Source organism: Pinus tabuliformis, chromosome 7 (assembly GCF_031772625.1).
Source record: "Pinus tabuliformis cultivar Carrire ecotype Pingquan chromosome 7, CPIR1, whole genome shotgun sequence".
NCBI lineage: Eukaryota > Viridiplantae > Streptophyta > Pinopsida > Pinales > Pinaceae > Pinus > Pinus tabuliformis.
Window position 1 is genome coordinate 1,676,548,942 of NC_142293.1, and position 18,790 is coordinate 1,676,567,731.

The 18,790-nt window shown below is 37.5% G+C and overlaps 1 protein-coding gene across 3 annotated transcripts in view; it reads left to right on the forward strand.

Annotated features, from left to right (window-relative positions):
• The window catches only part of LOC149254893 (isoamylase 2, chloroplastic-like), a 542,818-nt gene that overhangs the window by 135,056 nt on the left and 388,972 nt on the right, over positions 1–18,790 (forward strand). For all 3 annotated transcript variants that reach the window (XR_016267196.1, XM_089460267.1, XM_089460266.1), the window contains exons 9-10: positions 14,022–14,118; positions 14,266–14,347. Coding sequence is in view for 2 of the 3 variants with exons in the window: in XM_089460267.1 (XP_089316393.1) it covers positions 14,022–14,118; positions 14,266–14,347 (179 nt within the window). In the remaining variant the exon portion in view is untranslated. The remainder of the gene's footprint in view (positions 1–14,021; positions 14,119–14,265; positions 14,348–18,790) is intronic.

Below are 18,790 nucleotides of genomic sequence, written 5' to 3' on the forward strand. Positions count from 1 at the left end.
ATCTTCAAGGGTTAGATCGATAGACATCTTTCATCCGTGATAGTCAGCTTTCTCACGGAGCTTGTCTTCGGCAGGAAAGAGTGTTGAGGACCCCATAGTTCTTTTAGGATAGCCTTGCCAATCTTCTCTTCAATGATTGCTCTTGCTCTTGCTCGGGCTTTGTCTTCACCTCAGCTCCGATACCATGTTAAGTTATGGTATGTTCTATGCTTATAACAGTTTACTTCTTTTTCTTATTATATTCCACCGAATAGCAATCACATGTACATAAAGTAAAGTGCAGATAGAACATTAAACGATCGACAGAAAACAAGCCAAGACAAGAGACACAAGATGTGGCGGCTAGCCAGGGACAAACCCCACAATGTGTGGGGAAACCCTTTGATCAAATCTTCTTTTATCTTCAATAATTCAGCAGAGAGAAATATTACAATAAATCTGATTCATATCAGCAGTAGCAAACCCTAGATCAGTAGCATCAACATTAGCGACTTCATTATCAAACTAGGGCAGACCATATCTCACAAACCGACAGTCGGATTGACTTCATTCCACCACCAAAAGTTTCGGCTTCCAGAGGAGGTTCAGATGAACCTACAGCGCAGTTCAGATGAGGAGATCTTCTAGGCCACACAAGTCAATCTTTACTTCTGCAGTTGCAGCTTTAGTTTCAGCAGTTTCCGGCTTCAAACTAGGGCAGTCGATATCTTGCAAACCGTTCGTCAGATTGACTTCATTCCACCACCAAAAGTTGCGGCTTTCAAAGGAGGTTCAGATGAACCTACAACACAGTTCCAAAGAGGAGATCTTCTAGGCCACGCAAGTCAATCTTTACTTCTGTAGTTGCAGCTTCAGTTTCAGCAGTTTCCGGCTTCAAACTAGGGCAGTCGATATCTTGCAAACCGTTCGTCGGATTGACTTCATTCCACCACCAAAAGTTGCGGTTTTCAAAGGAGGTTCAGATGAACCTACAACGCAGTTCCAAAGAGGAGATCTTCTAGGCCACGCAAGTCAATCTTTACTTCTGCAGTTGCAGCTTCAAATTCAACAGCTTCCGGCTTCTTATTTGTGAGAGAGAGAGACCCATTTCAGCGCAGTAGAGAAGAGACTCATATTTGCGCAGTAGAGAGAGAGAGATGTGATGAGATGAGTGAGTCCAAATGAGGAAAAGTCCTCTTATATTTATACACAACGTTGGTGGGTGAATAGATGCGACTGTTGGGCTTCTGAGCCTACATGAGTTGTAGGTCGGCTTGATAATAATTCCATAATCAAAATAAATTCATATCTCCATGAATACTTATCGGAATCGGATGATCTTTATATCAATCCTACACCTCTCGACGAGAGGAATATAATAAAAATATTATCAGCCATGAATAAGATGACCCACATGAAGTTTTGCCCAGGTTGCCAATTTTAACACTTCAGGATAAGGCACGTCTTTTAGAGGTGCTTTTTCACTTAACTAATGAATTCTTAACATAATCATGACTTGATTACTTAATATTTATATTATTTATATTTATCTATTTTGTTATGAATTATATTCATAACATTGTCCCTTCCTTCAGAAGCTTTGTCCCCAAAGCTGTATTGCTAACAATTTCTTCATCCTGTGTTTGTCATCTGGGCATATGTACCTCGTCTCTTCGCTTGTCAACCACATCTTAATTTCTCAACGCTTCTATTGACCTCTGTCTTTATAATTCGCTGGTATCCTTGTTTTGAATCCAAGGTTATCGATATAATTTTTTTTGAATTTTTTGTTTATATAATTTTTTTTTAATTTCTTTTTCATATATATATATTTTAATAATAATAATAATAATAATAATTTATTTATTTATTTATATTACTAAATTTATCAAACCATGTTAATGTTTTATATAGTGCATAACCAATTGATTTTTTTTTTCCTTTTAACGTAGACGTCAAAAGCGGGTTACGGATCAACCAACGTCACCCTTTGATTTCTGGATGCAGTCTTTGACTGTAGCGTTTAATTTCGTGAGGATGACGGTAAGGTTCCGTCAACCAGGTAACGGGGAGGTTTTGGTGAATAGTCAACACGGAGCAAGAAGAACCTGAGCAGTGCCTCGCCGTTGTTGGGGGACGGGTCGCCCTCTGACACTTCTTTGTGATCCACGACATGTAGGGGTAAACAGGGAATTGCACTGTGGACTGTCTCATAAATCGTAAATACTAACATGCCATGAAAAGTCATTATGTGGTCTATCCATGTTTCAAAACTGATAGGGGCTACAATCTGTCGATTCTTGGGCACAACTCTGGGCTCCCTCGATGCCACAACATTTGCTTTCCTCACCATGGAATTGGAGGGGGAGCTAATGTCTATACTAATCATTTTATCGTTTACCTCTTGTAATGAGAGGACTATGTCACAACAAAGAGTAATAAAATTTAGAAAGCCTCTATGAATGGTTGATATTGTCATGTTGTTGACAAAGTGGCCATCCTCTTTGGAAAATAATATGAAATGCGTTTTATGACCAAGAATCTCTCGGTGGATCAGCGCAATCATAGAGTTCTCCGACTTGTGAAATCCACCGACCATTAGCCCTTGGAAAGGGCCAGAGAAAAAATCGCCTTGTATTGTATAGAGAATGGTGTGATTTTTCAATTCAAAGAACTTAAATTGTCTTTGGGCCTGGTTATAGAGAATACCCTTGCAGTTGGGAATGCCGAATTCAAAACATGATTTCCCCAGATCTTCTTGTAATCGGTGTGTTAATTGTATAGTTTCTTGTTGATAGAATGATACAATTGGGATTGTTTTCAATACAATTTCCCTATCTACAGTTATGTTTATAACCATAACCAAGGAATCATCTTGCTCGTTGAAGTAGAACGTGTGTATAATGGTTCTTTCTGGGAAATTCAACGTTTTTATAACTCTGTTCGTTTCTCGATAAAATATGAGCAAAGACTTTGAATGCTCATATTTCATAAACACATTGCGATCGCTGAAACAAACTTTCCTGATGCGTCTTTCAGTATCCCTTATGTTGACTTTCCACATATCTGTTCCTTGATCCCAGCTGCGGCCACCAACTCCTTGGACAATTTGATCCTGAGCAGGTCATCCATAAACACGGGATTCCTCTCCATAATATGTTGGCCCATCCCATGCATGCAGAGGAACTTGGTTATGGGGACCATAGACATCATCATCTTGTCTTTGCCAACCCAAGGTGCAATTATGCCTTGGAAATGCATCTGCACTATCCCGCATATGATAGCGAACACCACACATATCTGGAGATGGCCTGATTCCAAATAAGGGAGGGCTTGGAAATTGCTACGGCATATTGAGGAAGCCTCCATGTGAATGACCACCCTTGTGATGTTGAAAAGAAATGAACATGTTGCCTGGATCCTGTCCCTGACTAAGAGAATTCTAGTTCCCAACACCTTTCCAGACATCTTGTTTTGTTCCTCCCATGGCTTCTCTTTTGAAATGGCTGCCAACTTGGCGATCAGTCATTCGCTGATCTCTAGTAGCCGTCACTTCCTCAAATCCAGTACTTGATGGTCCAAGAATAGTAGGGTTATCAATACCAGGTCTGAAAGGTGGTGGAGGGGGAAAGACACCAAAAGGTCTACTTGTCAAGGAAGGCAATTGGGGTCTTATAGGACTTCCCATTTCCCTAGTCATGGGAGTCGAATGAGCTGTCCAATCTGACTTTCCACTAGGTCCAGGAGACAATTTCCCCCCTTTCAACTCTTTTGCATGCTTGTTATGCTCTTTTAGCTGGCAACACCACCCTTTAAATAAATTCCAATTTTAACAGATTGAGTTTTTCCATTTATGTCTTTCTTAACCACTCTATTTGGTTTGCTTTTTACTGCTACATTATTTACATCACTATCCATAAGGGAACCTTTATTGGCTTGTTTTAGATTGCCTCTTGTTGATAAAGTTTCTCATCTTCAAAGTTGTTACTATCCAATCATAACTTGGAGTTACAACTCGTGTTTCCTTCAATCAAGGGCTGAAGCTCCACTCGTCCAATTCTAAATTTATAACTGCCACTCTGTAGTCAAACTGAAGAAGGTCCAAATAACTAGTCCTCCAACACTACACGTGAATTAACCATCTCCATGAACTCGTCCATGGTCAAAGGAAAGACAAACTCGGTATTTTCGGCTAAGGCACGAGCTAGAGAAGACCTTATCTCACTACACTTTTCAACAGTCATATCATGAAAGGAATTTCCTATGCGCACATGGATCTAGTCCTATATATATATATATATATGGTATACGTTGGATCAAAAGAAGGTTGGATCAATTTTTTATTTTTATCTTATGTATCAGTCTGTGTTCCTGCACAATTTTGATAAACTGGATTGATATGCTGAACATTGGGCAATTAGAGAAATGGTGGAATTATTATATCAGAGACATGAATGGTAGAAATGTTAATCAATGCAATCTCTGCAGTGCGATTTAGTGCATTGGTGAGGTGCATCTGTGTTGGCAATCTGTAGTATGAATAATAGTCTTGTATGTGATGTGATGCATAGGGTTCAGATTTGCACACATCTTAGAGCCAATGGTAATCTGAATGAACCCAGTGCGAGAGGTTAGATCGATAAGTGTTGTATGTTAAACTGTTCAACAAAGATGGCCTTAGTCTTGATGATTTGACTGATGGTTGATCTGAGTTAGATGTGCTTTGAATGGAGTAAACTGTGTATCAATATGCGTGAGCAAAAGATGGCCAGAGTTTGATCTTGTATGATGGACATATTGTTCATGTGAGCAGAGAAGCATTTATGTTTTTTTGAACAGTTAAAATATTGTTGACATTAAAAACAATTGTATATTGCGAACAGGTCCATTGGATACGGTCTTGCTGAGTTAGGGTTTGGCTTAGAAGTTAGAATTGACAGTGTTGAAAAAATTGAACAAGCTTTTGTGAGTATGATAGTATATTGTAGAGTATTCATGAGAGAAGTTCATATTGCAAATAGGGTTGTAACTTGTTATTGTATGCTGCCGATACATTGACTAGATGGCTATGCATTGCTACCAAAAGTCCTTTTGTCTAGAACGAAGATGGCGAGGTTTGGCTTGATTTATGACCAAAAGATCCAGGAGTTGCACTACAATTTGTTGAGCTGCTATACTATTGATGCATTGAACAAGAGTTGAGACAATGTTATGCCAGGTTTTGATGCCACCAAAGCGCTGAAAATAATAAGTTCATTGTGAGTAGAAAGAGAAAGTGAATTCATGGTTTGAAATTGTTGAGGTTGTTGAGCTAGGGTTTCAGCTGCAACATTTGTATCAACAGTCAGGCTTGGTATTGAAATTGAACGAAGGTAGGGCAGTTAACAGAGTCTTTGGCCAAAGGCAGAACAATAGTATTGGTAATAGTATTGATGGTTGGTTGATGTAAGCAGAAGTTTTGTGAAGCAAGGGTCTGATGCATAGTAGTAGACTTTATTAAGTAGAGATTATATCGCAGTTTGTTGTATTGATTTTGAGTACACATGGATCCAGTCTAAAAATTGTGAAGCATGGTCCGCCGTGGTGAGCTGAAGGTTGGAGCCTTCAAGGTAAGTGGAAACTTGCTGAGCAATATGGCAAAGTGGTGCAAGGCTGAGAACACTTTAGGGAGGCAGGGTGGTGCTAGGGCAGGTTGAAGCTTACATAAGGCGTTGGAGTGTCCTTCTAGTTGGAGTTGGTAAACTAGGGCATCAGAGCGTCTTTCAAGTTGAGCCTCCTTCATTTGGAGCTGAAAATATTGGAAGTTGGAGCTTCCTAATTGATGTAAATTATTGAAGACAAATATTAAGAAGCATTCGACGGTTTTTCTCCTGGAAGGGTTTCCTTGATGTATTGTCTTGATGTCATGCATTACTGATGTGATGTTGATTTATGTTTGAACTAATGCTAATGCTATTTTGAATGCTCTGAAGATTAAAATTAACTAATTGAAGAGAAACACTGATTCACTCTCCTCTCAGTATTTCCAACAAGGACAAGGATGAGCATTTCTTTGATGAGCTTAGAAGATATTGGTGGCTGAAGTGCATATGGAGGAGCAATTTTTGAATTAGTGGCAAACCCACACTAAGATCATGGCATCTTTGAAATCAACTATCAAATTATGTAGACTTGAAGTATATGGTCGTGGACAGATAGAAGTAATATATTATTTATTATGTCAAAATTAAGATACAAAATTCAAGTCTCTCATGAGTAGTGTTTTAGAAAACAGCCGAGCCGACTTCGACTCGGCCGAGCCAGACCGAGCCAATGCCTGGCCAGGTCGGCTCGGTGGTCGAAACAGAATGGTTGGCTGGGTTGTTACCGAGCCGGCCGAGCTGGTCACTGACTCAGCCAACTCAGTAAAAACCCAACCGGCTCGGCCAGCTCGGTCACTGATGCAAAAGCACGGACAACAAAATTGGACCCCATAGCCAATTGTAATTTGCCTTAGGGTTATTTTGAGGTCCATTTACCTCTCCCAACTCTATAAAAGCTACCCAACCCCTCTCATTTCCTCACAATTATCTCATTGCATTTGTGTGAGAATTTGTGAGGAGTTTGTGAAGAGTTGTGGAGATTTTTTTGGAGCAACGGTGAGGAGCTTTTTAGGCAACCATTGGAGTAGCATTGAGGAGTTGGTTTGTTGGAGCAACATTGAGGAGACGGTTTGTGCCTAGAGGTTATTTTTTTTCACTTCTAAAATTTGTTTTTGCATATTTATTTTTTTGTCAAATTTGGAAATTGGAAAGAGTCTTTTTTGTAAAAGAAATGAACATTGAAGCAATGTTATTTTTTTTGTTTTCATTTTCAGATTTTTTTCCTTTCATTTCCAAGTCAAAAAATGGCTCCTAAAGTGAAAGATGCTGCTTGGGCATATGCTAAAATGGTTGATACTCAAATGCATTGCAAATTTTGCCATAGAAAAATTAAGGAGGGTCCTGGGGGCATTCATAGGCTGAAACAACACTTGGCTGGTATTAGAGGCCAAATTACTCCATGTGAATCACCACAAATTGGGAAGATTAGGAAAAGTTTAGTTAAATAGCTTTGAGAAGTTTCAGGAACAAAAAGCTATGCAAAAAGAAATAGAGGCTGAAATTGGGAGGAAGAGGAGTGTTGTCGCACAGATTGTCATGACAACGTGCAGACCGGGGGCTGTCACCTTGATCCCCGATCTCTTCGTTTAAGCTGTCTCTCGAGGCTAAGGGGGGTAGACCCTATGGGATAAAGGAAGACCAATTGTGGACCAGTTGGGTTGGGAGACACAGCAAGGCGATACCAGTACTTGATTGATTTTAGGAATTAATGTACCAGTGCCTTACGGAGTTAATGATTAAATGATTATTTATTAGATGTTGCAAAAATATAAACCATATAAAACAATCATTTATTATCAAATAACTCAAGCGATGCAAGATGTTCAATAAATGCACAAGGCTTTAAAAATGATCAAGCAATTAAACTTCCAAAAAAATTAAATGCTTTAAATGATCATAAAATTTAAATGCTGACCAGTTACCACTTTCACATAGTTAACTTCAAAGAAACGTTTGAGTGCACTTAACTATAGAGAAATGGAACATAGATACCACAAAAGATACCAAAAATGAAATTCCAATTTTCAGTTCAGCGTCTCCAAATTTTTTTAATTTTTATATTTTTATAAAATTCTAAGTCAAAATAAAACAAAACTAAAATCCTAAATAAAAAATAAAATCTAATCTAAACTAAAGTCTAATCTAAAATTTAGATGCCTTTTTTATATTTTTTAATTTTTTATTATGATATAAAGTTCTAAACTTAAGATCAACCTAGAACAAAACTAAAATTAAAATTTAATCTACACTAAAACTTAACATACCTAAAGCTAAAACCTAACCATATTACATAAATCACAATGAAGAAAATAAAACAACCAATTTTAGTTTTTTGATTTTTAATATTTTTTTATGATTTTTTTTTTTACACTTTAAAATTAAAACAAAACAAAACTTTTATAACTAAAGACTATATGACAAATCGAATTTTTATTTATTAACATACTTTATATATATAAAAAAAAAATATATGCTAAACTAAATCTAAACCAAACCCTGAGTTAAAAAAAAGGTCAAAAATAAATAATAAAAGCTAAAATTTAATCATATCACAACTATGAAGAAAATCGAACTTTTTTTTTTTTTTTTTTAAATTAACACACAAAAAAAAATTAAATGCTAACCTAAACAATACTAACACCTAATCTATATGAAACAAAATGAAAATCACAAATATGCTAACCTAAAACTAACATACTCATATAAAAAAAGAACGAAGAAGAACTTACGCTACCATACGCATATCGATTTTTTTGTTTTTTGTTTTTTGCTGTTGTATTATGCAGGTTGATGGCCGACGACACTATGGAAGATTGTTGCGCAGAGGCAAGGGCAAGGGATATAACGACGCTGACCTGATTGCGTGAAGGCAACGGGTTTAGATGGAGGATGGGCGTGGGTATGATTGCAATGAATGAGTAATACGCTGTGGAGAAAAGGATTGACGCAGGTTTAGTTTTGGATAGCAGCGAGGGAGCCATGGGGCGGAGGGAATGAGCTGGATGAAGCTGAGGTTTTGGCAGATGGATAATGCGAGTTTTTGCAAGCATGGCAGTGAAGAAAGGTGGAGAACGTTGGAGCAGTTTGAGTGGCAGCGTTCGATGGTTGGCCAGAAATCGTGTGGAGGAGAGCTGAGGTCTCTGGATGAGGAAGAGGGGGAAAACTTGGCAGCGGAGATGGGTTTCGAAGAAGACATGGGGCAGGAATGGATGACGCTAGAAGGAAGGCCAACGTGCAGGTATGCGTGGGAGGTTGTGGATTTTTTGCAGGTAAGGGAGCAGAGCTGCGGTGGAGAAAACTGTCACTATCATGCAGGTTTGGCGTGAATGGATCGCTGAGGCTGATAGCTGACTGCTCGTGAATGGGTAGCTGATTGAGATTTGTGTGGTGGCTGAAACAAATTTCGAAATCCTTCTGTGAAAAAGAAACCCTCCAGGCAGCAGCAGAAACCCTTGAATTTCCTCAGAAATTGGAAATTTTTTTGAATCAATCCGCTTCAGATTGCCTGATGGAAACCCTAAAAAAAACTTTTAAAATCTGTACCTGCAATGGCAAAAACAGAACATCGAGAAGTAAAATGTGCAAGAATTAAAACCTAAAACCCTAACAAAAACCAACTAAATAGTTACAGTAATTACAAATTAAAGGCTCTAAATAGCCAGATTCGCCATTATGCCACAAAAATATTTTCAGAATTTTAAATTTAATGTAAGGTGCTTTAGAAAACCCTTCATGTATCTGCAACTAAAATTCTAATAATAAGCCCGAGATTAAAACTGGATGGGCTCTTCTAGGAAACGCAATCCGGGAGTTGGCTGGTTTAGCCGAGAACTTCACCTAACGCCCGGTAATCTAAAAAGAAAAGGATTTCCTGCACAGCTTAAAATCAACCATTAACATAAAGGGAGAAAACAATAGTGAAATCCAGATCAAATGGAGATACCTGCCATTATATTTTAGAATCTAAACTATCATTCAAACCCCAGAGATCAGACAAGATACCTTTGCCTGAATCAATCTTCATCAAACTATCATCAATGACTGAAAATAAAATTATGCAGAAAAATAAAACATCTTACAACATTTCTGGAAGAGTAACACCAACAAGATTTTCAACCCCAAAGTCTTTCTTTATTGCACAAAAAAAATGACTACAAGAGAGCTTTCTTTAGCACCAGACTCTCAGATCCAAGCCCCTCTCAAATGACCCCTGACACCCTATTTAAAGGAAAAATTCCCAATGGCTAGTTCAAGTGATCCATGTCAAACGAATCTCGACCGTCAATGAGGATCAAAATCCCTTTCAATCTCATCCGTCGAAATTTTTAAATGCATTTTAATATATTAGAAATTAAGATTTTGCATTTATTTTCTCAAAACTTTGACTTTTATTATTTTATCTTATTTTTTCAATTTTTTATTTATTTTATTTTAATTTTTAATTTTTTAGTTATTTTTAATTTTTAATTTTATTATTTTTATTTTTTTATATATATTTTTTATTTTTGGATCCTCGAACCTGGCCTTTGGAAAAATCACCTAGGACCTGGGACTTAGGACTTATGAGGGGATAAAACATTTTCTAACCCTCAAGACACTTTACATCATGACTTTTACAATTTTACATCTCAAGGGGGAAAACCCATTTGACATTGACCCTCATAGACCACCCATCTCTACGACACAAATATAATCTAGCAGATCAAGCAATTTGTAATAACCTAACCAAATAGCTAGAATTATTTCCAAAATACTTTTACATAGACTCGAAGCACACTAGGATTCCCCTAAGATTCTAATGACAAAATTCATTCCGGCTTTGGGGTTAGGCTGAAGGAAAACTCTATTGATCATGGATCGGTGAGACAAAAAACCTTCCGGGACGTAGATTATCACTAGAAAATTAGGTTTGCCTAGGCAATTTACATACATGACTCAGATCTGCTAAGATCATTTACATTTTACACATGCAGACTAGGTTTACAACATAACATGATCGGGCTGATGATGACAGTCGAATGGCACGGACACGTCGATCAAGCACTATCTCTTTTGCGGAAAAAGGGAGTGTACTGCTATGGGTAGTTGACACGTAGTGGTCAACAAGGAGTATACAACAAATGATGGCTACCAACCCCCATTTTGATTTTGAGGGCTCTTCATCTATCCCTTGTACTAATGCATCCAACCCTTTCCGCTATGTTCCTCCCTCTTTGGATTCCATGCAAGAAAAAAGGGTAAGGGTAAAATGAAAAAGAAGGGTGATATGAATATCAAAAATTATTTCATTGTCACACCCTCCTCTCCATCAGATGCACATGGTCCTCAAGCTAGTAGAAGTCATACGCAACCCACTTTAGATGACCATTGGAAGAAAGAATTGACGGAGACTGCTTGTGATTACAGAGCTAGATGGTGGTATGTTGATATCCCCTTCAATGCTTCCCGTTCACCATATTATGAACCTATGTTTGATGCCATATTTGTTGCTGGAAAGGGCTTCAAAGACCCTATGATGCATGAGTTAAGGGGGTCTCGTTTGCGAAAATAAATTTTCTCCATTGATGAGTATTTGAAATATTTCAAAAACTCATGGACAAAAACAGGATGTACCATCATGGTAGATGGATGGACTGATCAAATGAACGTACCATCATAAGCTTTCTTATCTTTTGCCCACAGGGAACCATGTTTCTAAAATTAGTTGATGCATCTGATAAGGTGAAAGATGGACAATTGTTGTTTCAGCGATTGGATGAGGTTGTTGAGGAGTTGGGGGTGGCTAATGTTGTTCAAATCATCATAGATAATGCCTCTAACTATGTTCATGCTGGTAAACTGTTAGAGGAAAAACACAAAACCATCTTTTGGACCCCATGTGTTGCACATCACATAGACCTCATTCTTGTGGATATTGGCAAATTAGATCGGGTCAAGAACATTGTAGATCATGCCAAAAGCATAACAAAATGTATCTACAGTCATTCATGGATTTTGAGCCTGATGAGGAGACAAACATGGGCCAAGGATATTATTAGGCCCGCCATCACTAGATTTGCAACTCATTTTTTGACATTGCAATCTATGCTTTCCCAACATAGAAACTTGCAAAAGATGTTTTCCAGTGATGATTGGAATGAAAGCCAATGGTCTCACAAATAGGATGGCAAAGATTTGAAAAAGAAAGTTAATGAAGAAATATTTTGGAAAAAGGCAATAGAGATTGTGAAGGTTGTTGAGCCACTGGTTAAGGTGTTGCGGTTGGTGGATGGGGAAAGATTGGCTATGGGCTTCATTTATGAGGCTATGGATCAAGCAAAGGAGCAAATAAAGAGAACATACAAGGATACAGTGGCTAAGTATGGGCCCATTTGGGCAATCATTGATGAAAGATGGAACAATCAAATCCATCGCCCTATACATGTGGCTAGATATTTTTTGAACCTAAGGTATCATTATAAAGCTTTGGAGGTAGGAGCTTTGGGTGGGGAGGTTAGAGATGGATTGATTGAATGCATTGATCGCATGATCCCATTGGAGAGTGATCAGCTGGAGATACACCGACATGTCACTTGTTTCAGCAAAGCCACAAGTACCTTTGGCAAGAACCTAGCAAAGATTGCAAGGGACGCAGTTGAGCTAGGTAAACAAAAATTTCAATTTTCAAACTCTTATTTTGTTAAATTGTTTATAATTTGAAAGTCGGATATAATTTGTTGAGCTAACTCATTACACTACTATGTTTTTTGCAACACAATGGTGGGAGGCTTTTGGTAGCCATTATCCTCAATTGTAGAAGTTTGCAATTTGTATTTTGAGTCAAACTTGCAGTGCTATTGGGTGTGAGCGCAATTGTTCTGTCTTTGAGAGGATTCACGTGAAGAAGAGAAACCGTTTGGATAAAAACGGTTAAATGATCTAGTCTATGTCCAATACAACCTCCGGCTCAGACGCAACCAATTGCTGAACAAAAGACCTGATTCAGATCCCATTGTGTTGGAAGATATTGATCCAACATTAGATTGGGTAGTGGAGAGTCATCCAATAGAGTTTGATTCTGATGAAGATCTTGATTTGGATTTACAGACGGAGGCATTACTTGAACAAAATGTTCAGTTGAATGCATATCCACTTGTACCAACCTCAGGCCCAGCCCCAAGTCCTGCAGTTGCATGTGCTTCCTCTGCTCAGCCACGACGGAAGCGCATATCTCGTCTATCTCAGTGTGCAGCTGCTGTGCAGCCTGCTAGTGCTACCACTTCTACTGTTGCAATTGGAGATGATGATGAGGAGGAGCCATGGGTTTCCCTGTTTGACTGATTCAAAGTCAGAGCCAAATGATGTTGGCTCCTCTATCTGTAGGCAGTAGTACTAGTGACTAGTGATGTTTCACTGTTTACTTTTGTTGTAGAGGCCATTTCTTACCTCCTTGGTTATGTGTTTTTGTTTTGGTCTCTATATCAGTATTGCACAGTGCATTGGGTGCCATTTTGATATAATGGATATATTCATGAGCCTACTTTGATCATATGTTGTCTTCTCTCTATATTCTAAAGCTTTGTGTTTGGAAACATGAATGAAAATATTTAAAATTATGTTTGTTTATAAAAAAATAGGTTATTTAATGTATTTTTTACAACGACTGAGTCATTGAAATCCAACGGCCGAGTCGGAGTCGGAGTCAGAGCCGACCCTCGGCTGTTTCCGAACCGGAGTCGGAGTTTTAAAACATTGCTCATGAGAGAGACAATTACCTGTACAACCAACCAACATTATCTTAAAGTTAAGACAACTAAATCTGACTAGCACTTCAGATAATTTATTGAAGTGTTGATTGCATTGTTAGGACCTTTCCCAAACCATATAGAGATCATATTGATCACACTAGTTATAAAGCTTCAGTTGGTTAGTGGACTTTTTTTGCTCATCATTCATATTCTCTCCCTGAAACAATATTTTTTAATTAATTTTCTTCTTGTACTGTAGGCTTGTCATGAATCGTTACATTTATGTATTTTTATCTTCATTGGATGCATGGCCAACTTTAAAGAAATGGGGATCAATGCTCCTTCTGCTTAACGGAGTCATTTATTATTTAATGGAATGATCAAGAACAAAATATAATCCACTTCATGGTGACCTTTTCGAAATTGATATAAAAGTGTATTTGCTCTAGATCATCATCCATGATTTGAACCTGAAAGAATCCATCCTTAGATAACTCCAAAAATAGCAGTTACCATTTTTGGGATCTGTTAGTATATGACTTAAAATTGACAAAAATCCAACTCTCTGAGTCTCCACAAATATCAGTGACCATTATTGAGATCTTTTAGTATACGAAAGTGTTGCAGCTTTTGGAATATTAAGTTGGCCTCTTGTATGTTTTACATTTTACAGGGAGATATTAATTGGGACAAAGGTAATCGATTTCATGCAAGACGTGTTCTTTTAGATCCATACTCAAAGTTACTTGCTCCATTTGTTTCAGGCCAAGGTTAGTATTTCATGGTGAAATCATCAAACTGATTGCTTTGAAAGATGGATTGTTTTATGTAAATGAAACCATCTATTTTCTCAAACCATTTAATCTTCCCAAAGATTGATAAATCCTAATAGTAGGTTAGTTTGGTTCGATATGTAGATAACTCGATGTCACCTGCAAATTGCCTTGGCTGGTTGATTGAAGAGCCTCCATTTGATTGGGATGAAGATAGCCATCCATGGTAGTACTTTCTATTTTCATTTGGCGACTAAAATTCTAATGTGAACATGTTTTCTTCCTCTTTTATGTTCTTTCTTGCTATACATCTACGATGATTAGTGAAATGATTACAGCAAGATTCACACATTTGTGATTACATGGTATGCTATTTAAAATATTACGTCATGGTACAGGTACTAGGGATACATTCACGAGAACACTAAAGAACGCTCATCCATAAACAGTACCAGCAAAGGATAAATTGCACTAAGGATAAAATTAAGTAGTTTCCAGAAATAGTACATCACCATGACCAGTTAACAGTGAACATTAGCAAGGGTTACCACTAGTTTCAGATGCATTATTAAAGTGGCCAACAGTTAGAGATGGAGAAACTCCTCAAGGAATATGATGCATAAGATAAAAATTTAATTACATGATATCTAAACCAGCAGCTCCACAATTAGTGCACCATTTTATTTATATTGAAATATCCCAAGAGATAGTGTGTCGTGAATGTTTGGTTTCTTAGTGGGATTCTCCATCCAACAAGGTAAGCTAAATAATGAAACTAGAGTGACCAGATTTCTGAGCATCCATAATGAGTAAAGGAAATCTATGTCTAGTGTGACGAGCTTGAAATCAGAAAACTAACATGACACTTGCACCATGAAACTTTAAAATTGAACCAGATTTATTGAAGTGAGTTGGTTAGTGTCCAGCTTGTGTGTAATTAAACAGGAAAAATAAAGCCTAAAGCACTATGAAACAAGTCAACTTGCCATAAAACCAATGAGAAAAAAATTGACCTGCTATAGGAGGCTCAAGTAGTGAAAATATGAAATCAAAATGTCAACCTCTATTTGAGTAGTGTGTGATCTACCAATGAAAATGGTGCCTAGATTAAAACCTAGATCTCTACAATTTTTGGGAAAAATTAAAAAAATGAAAAATAGATAAAGAAACAAGAGAGAGATGGCCCTCACCATTGGGCTATGGAGTCTTGAAGACTCTAGCAATGCTTCCTTCACTGAAGGTGTTGAAGTTGTCCAACATCCTAGAACTGCTATAGGACCATCAAGCTAAGACAAGTCGAGCTTGCACATTTCATAGGTAAGTTAGTTGAAAAATAGAAACCAAACCCCAAGTACCACAAAGAAATTAAATTAAAGATTTAGCAAGGAAATAAAGCCATGTGACATGCATCTCTAATACTATTATATCTGACTGAGATATACTTGAAGAAACAAGGTAGAGAAAAATAAATCATATCTTGCTTGCTTGGAAATCTGCTATGTGATATCCTTTTACTCTTTAAAGTCAACTACACTATTATCTTATTATAAAAAATATAGAATATTGCCTGGAAAATAACTTGAACACACTCACCCTAGCAACTTACCTTGAAGGACTTAGAAAAATAGAAGAGGAAAATTTTGAAGTTTTTGTGATTTTTGACCAATAAAGGATTCCCATTCCCTGTTCCTATTAAAAAACCAAGATGCCAGAGGATTAGGATTGATTTCTCTTAAGTTAATAATTACTTGTGAATGTTTGTTGGCTTCTTATTAAATTTATATTCTCTTCATCAAGCAATTACCAAAAATGTACAAAACATGAAGATCACAAAGAGACAAAGGACACAAAAAATTAGGCTCCATGCCAAGGCAAAACCCCACAAGGGAAAACCCAAAGAAATCCTTTTCTCATAGAATTAGATCAAAGTGAGATATCCAAGATCCAAGACCAAGACCAAAACTGCCACAAAGACCCCAAGTCAGCCCTCCTCGAGTCATCTCCAACAAGTCAATGTCAACAAAGTCAATGCTGGTCAAACCTTTGAAATTCTGGTCAAACTGCAGAAAATTTCAAACCTGTAATGAAGGATGAATTTCAGCCCTGTAATAGCCTCATAAGACTTCAGAACATCTCGCGTGTGGGGGCAAATTAGGGCAGAAAACTCATATTTCTCTCTTTCTCTCCTTTTCTTGCACATAAATCAATGTGTACGGATGAGTGAATTAATTTCTCCTCAACTGGTCGAGTTGACTCATATTTATAGCTGCCTCTTTAGGGCGACTTGACCAAGGGGGCTGACTTGGTCTTGTGGATGACACTTTGACTCTTTGATTCAAGACAAATAGTTTTCCTTTTCTTACAAGAAGTCCAAATGGGACTTTGTCTCAATTACATTTCTTTGACTCATAATAAATTTTCTTTTGAGTCAATTGACCCTATAAGCATGAATAACATGCTTTGACTAGAAATAAAATAATAATAATGAATATAATAAATACATCAATAGTACATTTGAATTACATTATGAAGACCGACACTAGTTACATTTCCAACACTCCCTCTTAACTAGGGAGGTATTCATAATGACACAACATGATACTCTCAAGTTGAAATATTCTCATAAGAAGGGACTCAGATTCATAAACATCAACATAACTAGCATTGTCAAAAATAATAGGTCCTTGACTAACAAGTTCTGCCTCTCCATTGGATCAAAGCACAATGTTGGGAGGCATAAATTCTACCTCTCTAGGAACTTACCCCATCAGATGTTCACTAGGTATGTCCTCACAAGACTATTCTTATCTTGGATACACACCCTCAAAGAATATCGGTCCTCGAGACTATTCTTATCTTGGATACAAATCCTCAAAGAATATTGGTCCCAGATGCTTATCCAATCCACCATTCTCCTTACCAGTGCCTTCACTAGGCTTATGGTTGTTAGTCCTGGCCATAGTGCATGACACATGGAGAATACAGTGTCCACCCTCACTCCCTCTCAACTGGGGAGGAGATCCTCACTCCCTCAAACAAGGAGAAATAACCACAAGCCTAAGCTTATATCAAAAATATCCATCAATACATTGGTTATTTGTTCTTTCATGGAGATTTGTTTGTAGCTTCTCGGCTTCTATTTGCATCACAACATAACGAGCTTTGACCTTCTTGGTTTTCTGAATCCATAATGTCATCAAATGGTTCATCAAACGCCTTATGGAGCTTGTTGTCGCTCAGATTATATAGGCACAGAGCGACGACTTAGGGCGGGGGCTGTCACTATCATCCCCGACCTCTCCGTTCTAGTTGTCTCCCAACAGCAAGCTATGGGGGGTAGTCCTGATGGAAGATACAAATGAAAGACAAGTTGGCAACCAACGAGTTTGGGAGATACGATTGAATGGCCTAGCCACTTGGTTGATTTAACAAGGTTTTAGAGATTAGATTAAATTACTTATGAAACCAGTGCCTTATGGAGTCAACTTACTTGCTTTATATCAATTATGGACCAAATGAATGGATGAACAATTGTTGCTTGAATGCTTAACTATCCTATATGCTATGTAAACCCTATGACTTAGGTGTGATGAAATAATCTCGATTGCTCTTAATTAGATGCCTATTCTAGGTGTATCCTTCCTCTTAACTATTTTGAAGCTAGTCTCTAGAGTAGGTTGTGAGAAAGAGGCCAAGGGGAAGCAAGCAAAGGCTTGATTAACGATACCTCCCCTTAGGTACTAGCCACCTGGTGCCTCTAGCGCTGTAGAGACTGTGGCTCTGACGACTGCAAGGTCACCGTGTTAACCACTAAAGAGGTGCTAGGCTCCTCAAGCTAGATGAGAAAGGTGGTCCTATTTTCTATCAACCAAACTTATGCTTGGAGGTAAGTTATTAATGCAAGACTAGTCTTAGGATGCTAATGCAAGATTATTGAGTGTTTTCTTAAGGTGAGATTGTTAATGTTTTAAGTACTTCAGTTATGATTTATCTTAAATTATGACAATAAGTACTTAGCAATGGAAAAAGAGACAATCTCAACCACAAGAGTATGTGCCAATTTAACAAGTGCCAACAAGATACAAGATATATCCATGATACAATTGCTTAAGTGTTATGGATGCTCTTCCAAGTGATTATCATTCACAATAGGTATCCACTTTAGACATGAATCATAAATCTGGTGACGACTAGAGCACTTATCACTTAGAAGTTAGAACAATTAGCCAATGAGACAATTCGAGGATGCCAAGATTATCAATGTTCTTATATAATTAGAAGCTTTCCAAATTAGATTCCTTAATGCCATAAAGAGATGGATGATTTAATGCTCTTTCAAACACAATTAGAACAAGTTGCTTCAATACTAATCAATTTGATAGAGAAAGAGATTTTCAAAACGACAATTAATGTAACACAATATACTCAACCATGTAACAAGATATTAGTGTCAAGTGCTTTTAGAGAATGAGCTTATGTGTACAATTATGATTATGGAACTTTCACAAGACAACAATATGTTAGTGCCTTTGAAACAATAGAAAGAAATCCTTTCCACAATGAATTATTAGAGCATGATACAATGAAATTCCTTTGTTACTTATGTTACAATCACATCATTGAGTAACAAACCACCCTTTAGGACAACAGTGAGTTAGATTAGATTAAA